The sequence below is a fragment of the Lampetra fluviatilis genome, chromosome 2, assembly GCF_964198595.1.
Source record: "Lampetra fluviatilis chromosome 2, kcLamFluv1.1, whole genome shotgun sequence".
Classification (NCBI taxonomy): domain Eukaryota; kingdom Metazoa; phylum Chordata; class Hyperoartia; order Petromyzontiformes; family Petromyzontidae; genus Lampetra; species Lampetra fluviatilis.
This window is the reverse complement of record NC_136276.1, coordinates 36949650-36963862: the sequence shown is the minus strand read 5'-3', so window position 1 is coordinate 36963862 and position 14213 is coordinate 36949650. Positions and strand designations below refer to the sequence as shown.

At 46.8% G+C, this 14213-nt stretch overlaps 1 protein-coding gene across 1 annotated transcript; it reads right to left on the bottom strand.

Annotated features, from left to right (window-relative positions):
• Positions 1–1993: 1993 nt before the first annotated feature.
• On the bottom strand, positions 1994–13945 carry LOC144938604 (myelin and lymphocyte protein-like). Its single transcript, XM_078866591.1, has 4 exons — positions 13706–13945; positions 11885–12055; positions 4615–4737; positions 1994–2394 (listed from the first exon to the last, which is right to left on the bottom strand). The coding sequence occupies exons 1-4, from the start codon at positions 13811–13813 to the stop codon at positions 2320–2322; spliced, it is 477 nt and encodes a 158-aa protein (XP_078722717.1). The 5' UTR covers positions 13814–13945; the 3' UTR covers positions 1994–2319.
• Positions 13946–14213: the final 268 nt, after the last annotated feature.

Sequence of the window (14213 nt, the reverse complement as noted above, 5' to 3'; positions counted from 1 at the left end):
GACCATATACCCCTCAGTGCTTAGGGACTGTGTTAATAAGACGAATAAAAGTGTGTGCTACAAAAGACGTTGAAGAGTCCGTCTGTACAACACTACAATATAATGGTTGGAGAAGGTGGTGGGGCAAGGGCCGCATACTTTTTATTAATATGGTAAGGTGAGGCTTAAGACTAAGAATAGACTGCATAACAAACTGAGCCTTTGTTTGGAGAGGCACGGCTTGTGACTCAACCTGTGACAGGGAGACACCACTAAACATGGTAAAACTGTAATAGTTGTCTGTTAAATAAGATTGGCAAATAAGTGTAGTTAAATCTTTTTTGCATGGTTAATCACATCTTTCCAATGATTACTCAGTTTGTAACCGTCATCACGGTTGAAATTATGTCTGTGTTTGTATATTTGTATGGCTTCGTGTACAAACCTTTGATGGTAGCTAGGAGGTTTGCAGAGAACCTTGGTCTCGGAAAAGACAATTTCATGAGAGCCCACCGAGTCTGTGACGCGTCCTGGGCTTGGAGCGTCTATTTAAGCTAGGTGGGAGGAGGAAGAGCGCCTTGACAAAAGAATTTGCATATCAAGAGGAATTTTAGCATATTTATGTAATATTACACTATGTATTATTCTACCCACCCTACTGCACACCACACTGCTGCATATTCACCATACAACTACGAATTTTAGCATATTTATGGGAAATGCAGATATGCGACTAGTACTACGCATTTCACAAATAGTACTAGTCGCATACTATTTGTGAAATGCGTAGTACTAGTCGCATATCTGCATTTCCCATAAATATGCTAAGGCGCTCTTCCTCCTCCCTCCCAGCTTAAATATACGCTGCCAAGCCTGGTGGTGTTCATTCAGAAGCTGTCTTTCTGACAGACCTGTTCTTCACCTGAGGACGGCTGCTTGCGTTGTGGCCGAAACGTCGTGAGAATTATTTTATTGTTTTTTTTTTATTATTTTATTATTTCCATTCTACGTGACTTTACCGAAAGAACCAAGAAGATTGATATCAATTGTTCAAAATGGCCATCGATTAAACAGTGGGTATCGATTTATCAGTGGCCATGGATTAATCCGCGTGGATATCCATTAATCAGAGTTGATATCGATTACTGGCAGGAGATATCGATTAATCAGTGTTAATATTGATAACTAGAACACTTGCCTGGTGTTTAGAAACCATTTAAGGAACTATGGCCATTTGCAATGATCGATGAGATCGTTGTTAAGCAATGATAAACAATTCACTAGTCAAACGCAACACAATGGTCCTTGTATTTATCAGACCAACATGGCCATATTTCACATTTTATTGTAAATATTCCCATCTGATTGTTGTTGATCGATTTGCAATGCCGATAAATGTAAAATATATATACACCGTACATGTATTGGTCAATGAGAGATATCAATGACTGGAATGCTGAAGAAATGTGACCTTTGCTACACAGAATGCTAAGCTCCTCAACATGGCCATAATGTCAAATGTTTTACATTTACGTTCATGTTTGCCAATTAATCGATCGACAATGTATTGATTCATTGATTGTAAAATACGTACTGTCACTGGCCCCTGTGCGTGACACACCATGGGCCATAATTCGGCCACTTTTTTTTATTCAAGACTGCTAAAGATCTTCTTTCGGCCACTTTTTCACACGATTTTAATGTCATTTAAAAACAAGTTTTTGGCGATTTATGAATTAAGGAGGTAACATAAGGGCAGGAGTCAAAATAGGGGTTGTAAAAATACTTCTTTATGTGGCGTCCCTCTGATGTCACGTTTTACATCAAGCGCCCTCGCCATACACAATACGGTCACTTCGCGAAACGGCGTTCAGTGTTGGCAAATGTTCCACAAGTTTATCAAGAAGGTATGTTAAAAACAAAATTATATGCTTTAAGAACAAACATTTATTAAAGACGAGTAAATCCACATTTTATTACCATTCTTGTTTTATTACACCATGTCATGAATTTGGGGAATCCAATAACCAAGAGCGATGTGTGTGGGTGGCTGTGCTGATGGACTCATCCCCACGACCCTGTAATCCGTGACGCACGAGGAGCCTTCCCACTGTACGTTTCGTGGGTTCCGGCATTCATATTTAAAGCGGCTGGTAACATATAAACGAGTTTAGACAATTGCAAATTCTAGAGCTAAGGCTAAAACGTGTCCTGCTTCAACCAGTGCAGACAAATATACACTTGGGGTTTTGGTGAAACACTAAAACGTTTGAAACAACTTTGGAAAGACCACGACAACAACCGTATCCTTAGGTGTGCACAGTGCCACATCGATCTTGTTCATTCAAACTTTCCTCTCCGGATGCCGAAGACAATGCTCATTCCATAGAACAACGTCGTTAAGAAGGCAAATATCTGTTGAAATGAACATACACAATGTAGAGTTACACTTCGCTCCACAGCCTTCAATGCCTGCACGTGTGGTGGTGCATGTATGTTGCATATTGAACTTCGTTCGCACCGTACGTAGCCAACCGTGCTAATCGGAGGTGTGGGGGAAGGACAACAAACTAAACACAAAAAGCAGTTCTAAAGAAATGAGTTTTCAGTCTATATTAAAAGAGCTTAGCTCCAGTGGCTTCCTATTATTGAAATGAAGAGCGTTCATCACCTAAGATTAGCACTGTTGGCTAAGTACGGTGCGAAAGAGTTCAACAGCCGCAGAAGCACATCTGAAAGCCCGCGATGTAGTGACCATCCTTGTTCGATGACGAGACTGCTGGATTACAGGTGCACGCCTATAACACAGTAATTGAGAGCCAAGGGTTGGTGAATTACAGAGATTTGTGAACCTCTCAAACCCATTAGGTTGCAAGGTGGTCAAGTTATATACAGTACATCAAATGTATAACTGAATCCAACTGTGCAAAGCTTTGAGTATTATCCCTTAAAACGCGTAAGTTTTCTCCAGGAAACTCCAGTTTCTCCAGTTTCCTTCCCCAAGTAAAAACACCCAAAAGAATTTGCCCCAATGCAGGACACTCCATATTTGAAACGGGATGGTAAGCAAGCAATTCATTCCGCTTGGTTGTATATGTGAGGCAATACACTGCTTTACACGGGTAGGATCAAGTATAGTCACACCATGACAGCATGGATGCTGAGAGAGGCGGCATTGTCGGCAGTGGCGTGTTTGGAAAAATCGGCATTTGGGACTCGAGAAGCTCAATAAGAATGTTTGATTTGTTTGTGATGGTTCTTTTAATATTTCGCGCCTGCCCTAATGCTATCCCAATCTTGCTTTCAGCATCACGGAACTAGATGAAGAAGCTCTTTGGATCTCTCATAGAGCAGAGCAACCTTTCGTGATGGAGAAAAGCCGATGACAGCAGATATCAAAGCTACATCTGAGATCCCTTCTTCGAGTGTCCTCTGGTCCACACACAGTAGAGGGCAGCACCACATGACAGAGATGTACATCGCGTGCCAATCAAACCGATATTCGAATTCTTAGAACTGAAGCCAAATTAAGTGCAGAGCTAAGTTTTATTGCAATTATTTTTGTCCATTTATTGGTGACTGATTCTAGATTTTAAGTTTTCGTGACTGCAAGGATTCATACTCTTTGGTTTTTTCGGCAAAGTCACGTAGGTTACACCTGATGACGGAGGCTTGTGTTGCTTCCGAAACGTCGTAATTTAATTTATTTTAATTTTTTACCTACGTGACTTTACCGAAAAAAACAAAGAGTATTGGTGACTGGCCTGAGACCATCAATGTTATGATGTTTGAAAAAGGCTACTTATTTAAATGAGGCATCACAGTGCTTTAGCAGTCAGAATTAAGGTCGTTCATGAAATATGCCCCGTGGTGCCTGTAATATGAATGCACCTGAGAGTGCTGTAGATGGTTTATTGTAACGCAAAACATGAGCAATATTAGCAACCTCATATTTCATTAACTGTAAAAATTAGTTTTCCATGCAAAATTCACATTTATGAGAATGAGAAAGAAATGTATAACTTTGATTCCGCTGAGTGAGGCGTTTTGCTCCGTGACGTTTGAGTGGAAGTGCCCGCCAGTGGCAAGTGCTTGGAGATGGAGAGGGCTACATCCCCAACGGAGGGAGGACGTGCAGGTGACAGTGGAGTGATAGACACTCAAAGCAGGGTGCAATACAAACAATTCCAGGATAAAATTAAATAAAAAGCCATCGTGGTGAAGTTTCATCCAATATTAGATTGACAAATAATTGAACACAATTATAATACACCACATAAAAGGTGATGTTGCCTTCATGCGGTATTTGCACTTTGAAATTATAAAAAGAACGTGTTTCACCTTGGGAAGCCTCACCGAATATCAACTGTTTTAACAAAGGCGCCGTAATATTTTTTATTCCAATTCTAATAACGAGTGTTTGGTTTCGTGTATTACACGTGGCAAAGTGTGGCATGTCACTGAAAAGGCGTCAGTAGGAGTTCTCTTATACGTTTAATTAAAACAAACAGCCTCGGCTACTGATGTGCGAGTTCCGACCGGACACTTGGTATCGTGACATGACACTGGCAGCAGCGTCTGCAACCTGTGTTGCCATGCCTGTGGGTGCCGTCTTCGGACTGCAGCAGGACTCACCACAGCAGCCACGTTGAGACCGTAGAAAGAGTTCCCTGGAAATGAGAAGGTGGCCAGCAAGTTTGCCAGCAAGACGGACGCGCTGAGGTACATGCCAAACGCCACTGAGTTGTACAGGATATCCTGGGCACATGCACAACAAAGAGGCAGTCAGCTGGGAAGCAGATTTTGTCCCAACATCCCAACATAGGACCACAGAGTGCCGGTTCTGGATTGCTTCCCACTTATCAGTGGTATCCCACATCTCTGGATCATTCTCTCTATACTCTCTCGCTCGCTCTCTCTCTCTCTGAGAGTTTACAAAAACTGTGCGAATTATAGATTGTAAATAACTTTTACTGTCAGTTCCAATTTTTTCCCCTAATTATACCATCTATGTTCGTTCATTTGATTTTCAATCCGCTTGTCCTGGTGAGGGTCGCGGCAGCAGCATGTTAAGTAGGGTGGTCCAGACCTCCCTTTCCCTGGCGACAGACTCGAGCTCTTTCTGTCTGAGAATCCCAGGCGTTCCCAGGCCAGCTGAGCGACATCGTCCTGCCAGCAGCATGTCCTGGGCCGGCCCCGGGATCTTCGCCCAGTGGGACGTGCTGCCTGGTAGAGTTCTAGGGGGAGTCTACCAGGGGGCATCCTTACCAGGTGCCCGAACCACCTCCTATGTATAATTTATAAATCTCTCAAAACAACCGTACAATTACCTCCAATATGTTTTGATGCAGCAGTAGTAAATTGAAACTATGATTGTAAAACCCGTGAAGAGAATGCGTTGTTGACGAGGCTCATGACCCATCTCTCAGAAGATTGAAATCGTAATTGTTTAAACACAGACGATGAAGCGAATGAGAAGAGGCTCGATCCGTTTTAAGGGCGTCTCGTCAAGAGATACACGGTAAGCAAAGCTACATTAACACGTTTCTCATTCAATCTTGAATATAGCAATATTAAGTCAAAAACTAAACTGAGTATACATTATTTGCTAACGCAGCTGAGACCATTTAGAGACCGATTAATTGTTACACCCGAGAACCAGGTTTAATCATGAGCAGTTGCCTGGATTTTAACCCAGATATTCAGCGGTGCCAACTCTGCACTCTGACACAACGCGAGTCGACTGAGCTTCCCAGCCACCTCACACTGGCTCCAGGTTGAGGAGGCCACAGAATCTGCCTCTGGTTTTAATCTCGGCGACGTGTGTAGCTGAATTAATTGAGTTACGTGAATCCAAGCAGGGGCATGCAGTCGGCTTTTTTGTTTAATTTGTTGTCGTTCTCCCGCACCTCCGATGAGTATGGTTGGCTGTGTACGGTGCGAAAGAAGTTCAACATACGTACGTACAGTCCATGCAGATTCTTAAAAACACTGCTCACTCGAGTCCAACGATTGTGCATCATAAAATAATTCAATGGGAACCAGTCATGGTGATTGACGGTGCAGCACTCACTACTTTACTCCAGTTACTCGTTCACTGGTGGTCGGTTGCCTCCTTATCACTCTTCTATTTGCTGACACCACAGTTACCGTTCCAGTGAACTTCACTCGTAATGAGGACTCGGTCAACCGGACACCGTTTCGTGTCATCCAGTGTTCAACCACCACACTGCAGATCACAACAACACACTCACTAACCCACTCACCCCTCTACCCATTCACCCACCCACTCACTCAACCACCACACTGCAGGTCACAACAACACACTCACTAACCCACTCACCCCTCTACCCCTTCACCCACCCACTCACTCAACCTCCACACTGCAGGTCACAACAACACACTCACTAACCCACTCACCCCTCTACCCATTCACCCACCCACTCACTCAACCACCACACTGCAGGTCACAACAACACACTCACTAACCCACTCACCCCTCTACCCATTCACCCACCCACTCACTCAACCTCCACACTGCAGGTCACAACAACACACTCACTAACCCACTCACCCCTCTACCCATTCACCCACCCACTCACTCAACCTCCACACTGCAGGTCACAACAACACACTCACTAACCCACTCACCCCTCTACCCATTCACCCACCCACTCACTCAACCACCACACTGCAGGTCACAAAAATACACTCACTAACCCACTCACCCCTCTACCCATTCACCCACCCACTCACTCAACCACCATACTGCAGGTCACAACAACACACTCACTAACCCACTCACCCCTCTACCCATTCACCCACCCACTCACTCAACCACCACACTGCATTCTTTCTAGATTTGAAGCTTTCGTGACTGCAAGGAATCATCTTCTTAGGTTTTTTCGGTAAAGTCACGTAGAAAGTAAAATAAAATAAAAACAAAAATCACGACGTTTCGGAGGCAACACAAGTCTCCGTCATCAGGTGGGACCGTCACAGCCAGATTAGCTGTATCAAGTGAGGCAATGATTCAAGATGTAATCCCTTAAAAGCGAGTTGAGGGGGGAGGGAGAGGGAGGGGGGAGCTCATCAGACTATGGTAGCCAATGAAAGGAACGTATCGGGAGGGAGGGGGGGCGAGGCCAAAAGGGTGGGCGATGGACGTGGAAGCGCTTGTGCCCAAGCGGCCAGCCACTGCACCCGCCAACACAATGGGCAGAGAGGAGGAGGGGGAGGTCTAATACACATGATAGACAAAAGAAGTTTGTACCCATCATCATTTTCGTTCTTTTGTCTATCATGTGTATTAGACCTCCCCCTCCTCCTCTCTGCCCATTGTGTTGGCGGGTGCAGTGGCTGGCCGCTTGGGCACAAGCGCTTCCACGTCCATCGCCCACCCTTTTGGCCTCGCCCCCCCTCCCTCCCGATACGTTCCTTTCATTGGCTACCATAGTCTGATGAGCTCCCCCCTCCCTCTCCCTCCCCCCTCAACTCGCTTTTAATGGATTACATCTTGAATCATTGCCTCACTTGATACAGCTAATCTGGCTGTGACGGTCCCACCTGATGACGGAGACTTGTGTTGCCTCCGAAACGTCGTGATTTTTGTTTTTATTTTATTTTACTTTCTACGTGACTTTACCGAAAAAACCTAAGAAGATAACACCACACTGCAGGTCACAACAACACACTCACTAACCCACTCTCCCCTCTACCCCTTCACCCACCCACTCACTCAACCTCCACACTGCAGGTCACAAAAATACACTCACTAACCCACTCACCCCTCTACCCATTCACCCACTCACTCAACCACCACACTGCAGGTCACAACAACACACTCACTAACCCACTCACCCCTCTACCCCTTCACCCACCCACTCACTCAACCTCCACACTGCAGGTCACAAAAATACACTCACTAACCCACTCACCCCTCTACCCATTCACCCACCCACTCACTCAACCTCCACACTGCAGGTCACAAAAACACACTCACTAACCCACTCACCCCTCTACCCATTCACCCACGCACTCACTCAACCACCACACAGGTCACAACAACACACTCACTAACCCACTCACTCCTCTACCCATTCACCCACCCACTCACTCAACCTCCACACTGCAACTTGCATCTTTTGTATTTTTTCTTCTTCCCTCACGCTAGACTAGTTTGGAATTCCATCCCATCGTCTCTTTTCCCAGCACTTCGGACATTAATTCAATAAACGTAACTAATCTGTTATAACTTTATAGTGCCATTTGTTGCTGGTCGCTTAACGTTTTGGACCTCTGGGGCTGTGCTCAGCAACTATGCAAAAAAAATGGATCACTACCATCACCAGCCCCTATTGTCTTTCGGCTCCAATGATCGATTCAGCCACCTGCCTGCGCCATGCGAGGGTGGACAATCCGAGTTGGCGTAAGCTGCCTCTTCGAACTCCAGCCACAAGCCGTCGCTGCAGCAGGACAACCGCCAGGTGGGACACTTCCAGTGATTGTCACGTTGACAGAACCAATGATGGCCACAGCAATGTGGCATTTCAACCAGTGGCTTGAGACAGCCAGCGGGGATGAGCGTTACCCAGAGCTTGTGTGGGCACGAGGCCTCATTGTAGACGCAATATTGACATAAACGACACTGTAGCTGTGCACTGGGGAGAGCATGCGGAGTGGAAGTCGGGGAACGAGTTTAGCAGCACCGTGTCATGCGCCTTGGGCAATGTCGATCAGCTCCGCGGGTGCAGCAGTTTGCGTTCCTAGGTGGCGGCACCGTAAGCGGCACAGCGGCGGCTGCCTCGCCATCACTTTACTGGGGCCGTCAGGACTGCTCACTTTTCATGAGTATCGAGTTGTCGTTTTGTAATTCAGTGGCTTCATTAACAGTTGTGTCCTGGGCTTAACCAGCGACTGGTAACATTACAACACCAACCACCACGCCCGATACGGTCCATGGCCCAGGCACACAACAGTCGAGCATTAAACTAATTACTGACCATGTCAATGTAATTCCACAGTGGCAGCGCACTCATTTTTTGAATGAACTGATAGGCAGTCAAATTCCCATTGGGTATTACTGTAGATGCAAAGTGAACCCAGGGCATGCATCATTGCAGTAGCCCGATGGTTACAAAGGCTTTAAAAGCAACAACACACAAAGCATGCCTCAACGCAAACGCAAGAATAGTGAAATGCTGTGACTTGTAAAGGTCATGCTATGATATCAGCTTCCATTCAAGTTTCACATTTGAGAATAAGTGCATGCTCTTGTTACTATTGAGAAGACTGATTTTGTGAAATGTTAAGTTGTGTTTCTAGACAAAAGTTTAACCTTTGCTTTTAAAATGTAATTTTAAAATATTCAACTTAAATAAAATGTTGATTTTAAAAACGTTTGTGATTTCCATAAAATAATTGCACAATTTTCGAATATTTGATTGCACCAAATGTGTACCTCGAATTTTACCTAAATATTCTCATGTCTCCCTTGAAGAAGAGACTTGTCAAGTGGTTTATAAATGGTTGTGTGAATGGTATAACTATGATTACCAATTAGTAGTAGACATAGTTGTTAATGATCACGTGCAATGTAATACTCGTTTATAATTATCACTAAAACATAAACTGGCTACTATACAGCTATATTAGAACTAGTAAATTGCACACGTGGGCGTTGCCACACACATCCAAGTTAAAATAAAGTGGTACAGGGCTGGGTTTCTGGCCATACGGTACTGTCTAGTGACCAAATTCCGCAATCACAAAATTGCGAGTTCAAATCCTGGTGAGCGGTGAATGTATCCCCTCTCCATTCTAGTGTTGGTGAAATGAGTGCTGCTTAGTGGGAGGTAAAACATCTGTTATATTATATCGACTCGCCCCTGCCATATTTACACCGCTGGCTCAGGGTTGTAATTTGGATGAGCAGCACACCACAGGAATTTGAGTGGGAACCAATCTCACATTAAAAAAAAATATTTTATTTATCCAGGAAACCATTTTTGAACCTACATTGGGGATATTTGTCAATTAATTATCTTTACTAATTGTTTTGCATATGGGAGGAGCCCAGGTTATCTGGAGAAACACCGAGCATATTGGGGGAGATACAACTCGAAGGTTCTCACAGAGATATTCCTGATCCCACTTGCAGCACTACACCACCTCCATTTAAACGGCAAGGTCGGCAGAGTGGTAATCGTCTCGCCTCAGCAAGAAACACTTGGGTTGGATTTCCGACTTGGGCACATTTCTGTATAGACCTTGTATGTTCAACCCATGTTATGCATCGGTTTCCTCCAGGTTCTCATACAAACTAAATTGGTGTTGGCCAAACATTCCAATGCACCTGAAAAGAAGTCATAGGACTCAATGTGTATTTTCTGGGTAAATAAATGATGACGAACCCACTGGCTGTGATACCGCCTCGCAGCCCAACGCGTTTGGGAGCCTCGCAGGTTCCCACGGTTCACGCTCCCGGGATTGACACGAGCGCGCTGGCTGCTCACTCTATGTTGCACGCGTGCCAGCAGTTGCGGCGCCGCCGCCACCAGCGGCTGAAATCGCCTCTCACCACTGGAACGTTGCTGCGCCCAACATTTAAAATAGACCTGGGCGGTGGCGGCAACTCTGCCTTAAGCAGCTGACATTTGCAGATGGTGCGGTAGCGTTCACACGTTCCCCTATAACCACGCGAGACACTACAGGCGACTGGTTATCCCCAACCAACTGTTTCAGTAATGTCTTCGGTGTTCGTTTTTCAAGATACAATTGCTGTGTTGATGTTCACTTTCTGTTTTTGTAGCAGGCTAGTCTGATAGTCAGCACACGTACATTTGCTCACATTTGGACAATGTTTTAAGTTTTTCCCTGCTTTTGTTCTGCACAGAGTCTAAATCAATTTACCCAGGCCTCCCTTGCACAACAGCATTGCCTTGAAGGACTCTCACCTGATTATAAATAAATACAACTCATTAATAAAAATACGTCAAATTGATTACTGTATCCAATATGAAGGCAATTAAAAGACTGGATATTGACAAAAACTGTGATTTTAATTATGACCCATAGGAATTTACACTGGATGATGAAAACATCAAAACGTGGTCCCCAGCACTTGTGTTACTTTATTGTGATTTCGCTTATTTACCCAGGAGAGCCTCACTGAGTCTCAGGACTCTTTTTTAGGAGGGTCCTGCAAAATGTATGGCAGTAGGGGCGATGTCGCTGTGTGTCTAATCCAAATTGACTGCTTTACAGGTAAGCTTTTAGAATTGTGAGTGTGTGTGTGCTATAGCTTTATGAGTATTAAAGATGATGTGGGGGTGTGTGCTCACTCAGATTTCTGTCGGGGCTTGCAACTGCGGTTTTGCAACCCACAGAAACAAATCCCTGAGAAACATCCCTTACCTCTCGACCAATGCCCACCCAGTGCAGTGATTGCGGAAATCACGAGTGCTGCGATAAGTTAGTCTCACTGACAAACACAACGTCGTGGTAGGGAACGCTGGATAATCAATCGTCTGAGTATCATCACTGGGGGGGGGGAGAGGGGGGGGACGTGCAAGGTGATAGAGTGATGACTATGGGGCAGAGGGTTGGGCATTGGAGGGAGGGGTTGACTGGAGAAGCAGCGAAGGATGAAAGCAAGAGTCTGGACTAGAAGAGGGGGATAAAGGTGATGGTGCGGAGCCAAATGGGAGTGCCAGGAAATGGGGGTGGCAAAGGGGAAGAAGTGACCTCTGCAGATCAGATATTACTTGTGGGGGTTTGCCAGCGCGCCTTTGTCACTGGAGTGGTGTGCATGGGTTGAGAGATAAGAGAAGCCAGAGAGAGGGGAGTAAGACAATTGGGAGCCAGTCGAGGTATCATATACGTAAAGTATAAATTGGCATCTCACGGCCATCTTCCAGGCGTCGATGTTGCGCTCGGGCACGTGGGAGAGGTAAATGACGAACTGGATGAAGGTGAGAATGAAGAATGTCACGGCCACGAACATCACCCAGCCCTGGTATGTGGGAATCGGCAGGTTGGTGCCCGCCTCCAGGAACCACACGAGGGCCCCACACACCTGCGGAGAGCAGACAGCAGAGAGGACTCTCAGCACCGCACCGCCTGGTACACACAGCAGAGAGGACTCTCAGCACCGCACCGCCTGGTACACACAGCAGAGAGGACTCTCAGCACCGCACCGCCTGGTACACACAGCAGAGAGGACTCTCAGCACCGCCTGGTACACACAGCAGAGAGGACTCTCAGCACCACACCGCCTGGTACACACAGCAGAGAGGACTCTCAGCACCGCACCGCCTGGTACACACAGCAGAGAGGACTCTCAGCACCACACCGCCTGGTACACACAGCAGAGAGGACTCTCAGCACCGCACCGCCTGGTACACACAGCAGAGAGGACTCTCAGCACCGGATCGCACCACACCGCCTGGTACACACAGCAGAGAGGACTCAACACCGCACCGCCTGGTACACACAGCAGAGAGGACTCTCAGCACCGGATCGCACCACACCGCCTGGTACACACAGCAGAGAGGACTCAACACCGCACCGCCTGGTACACACAGCAGAGAGGACTCTCAGCACAGGATTGCACCGCCTGGTACACACAGCAGAGAGGACTCTCAGCACCGCACCGCCTGGTACACACAGCAGAGAGGACTCTCAGCACCACACCGCCTGGTACACACAGCAGAGAGGACTCTCAGCACCGGATCGTACCACACCGCCTGGTACACACAGCAGAGAGGACTCAACACCGCACCGCCTGGTACACACAGCAGAGAGGACTCTCAGCACCGCACCGCCTGGTACACACAGCAGAGAGAACTCTCAGCACCACACCGCCTGGTACACACAGCAGAGAGGACTCAACACCGCACCGCCTGGTACACACAGCAGAGAGGACTCTCAGCACCGCACCGCCTGGTACACACAGCAGAGAGGACTCTCAACACCGCACCGCCCGGCCGCGGCGTAATGTTTAATGGTCAGCACACTGCACTGGGTTAATGCACACACTTTAGCTTAAATGCATAAAAATAGGGAACTGTTTTATACAATACAAAAACACACTACAGCAAAGGGCATTGTTCAAAAGGATTTGTCACGTGAAATAGATACATATTTAACCCGATATACAAAATATGTCAAAGTGTTTAAATCAAATAGGCAGTGATCATATCCTATTTACAACCCTGAGCCAGTGGCAGAAACTCCACATTCAAATGGCAGGGTGGGTTTATCGATGACAACTGTTGATTACCCTACAAAGCAGTACCTGTTTTATCAACCCCAGAGTGATGATGGGCTGTCAACCCACAACCAAGATTTTAATTCACAACATTCTGATCGCAAGCCGCCCGCTCTCCTGCTGAGCCACCTGGCTGTATACAAAAGCCCCATAGATGCATACTGCGATGCAATCATCATCATGGGTCACTTAAGCATGGGCAGCATAGGGGCGCAAGCGATGCTTTGGCAATCCACCCTCTCCATCTCTCGCAGTCTTTTAGGGATCAGCATTAGTCCCTCCAATGTGTACTCTGTATAATAATAGAATGCCGTTAACTTTGAAATCAGTTAACAGAGCGCGAGAAGTGAAAATTGTCCCGTCGGGCACCGAGTCAGTTTTAGCGACTTTAACAAATATAGAGTAAACCTGTCGAACGCAATTTCAAGCCAGCGATGAAAAAGCGCAATCACTTACCAGCTCTCCCACAATGAGCAGCCCATCGAGCCGGCGGAACAGCAGGGAGCCCAGCGGCAGCGATGGCTTGTGGCTGAGGCCAGAGATGTCGTGGGATCCGGTCTGCATTGCTGCTGCTCTTGCTGCTGCTGCTGCTGCTTTACGCGGGACTCAAATTCAGCCGGACGGCACTGCTGCTGCTGCTGCTACTACTACTGATACTCTGGCTAATGCCAAAGGGATCCGGGCGGGGCATCAACTTGCCCTGCGACCTCCCCCATTCCTCCGCGGTCAGAGCAGGTGTGGACGTTGCCGAACCCTTACCCGACTGGAACAAAAACACGCCGCACGCAGGGCGTGGCCGACCGCCGGCTGTGAAGAGCCCAGGTGGTCGGACCGGCCATGGGTGGGAGTCATCACTCGCACGCAGCCACACCCTGGCTTGGCCCTCAGCTGGGAGGCAGGCGGATACAGCCACCCTGACCTCCTCTAGCCACGCTCTGCTCCCCACAGCTGCGGCAGTACTGGG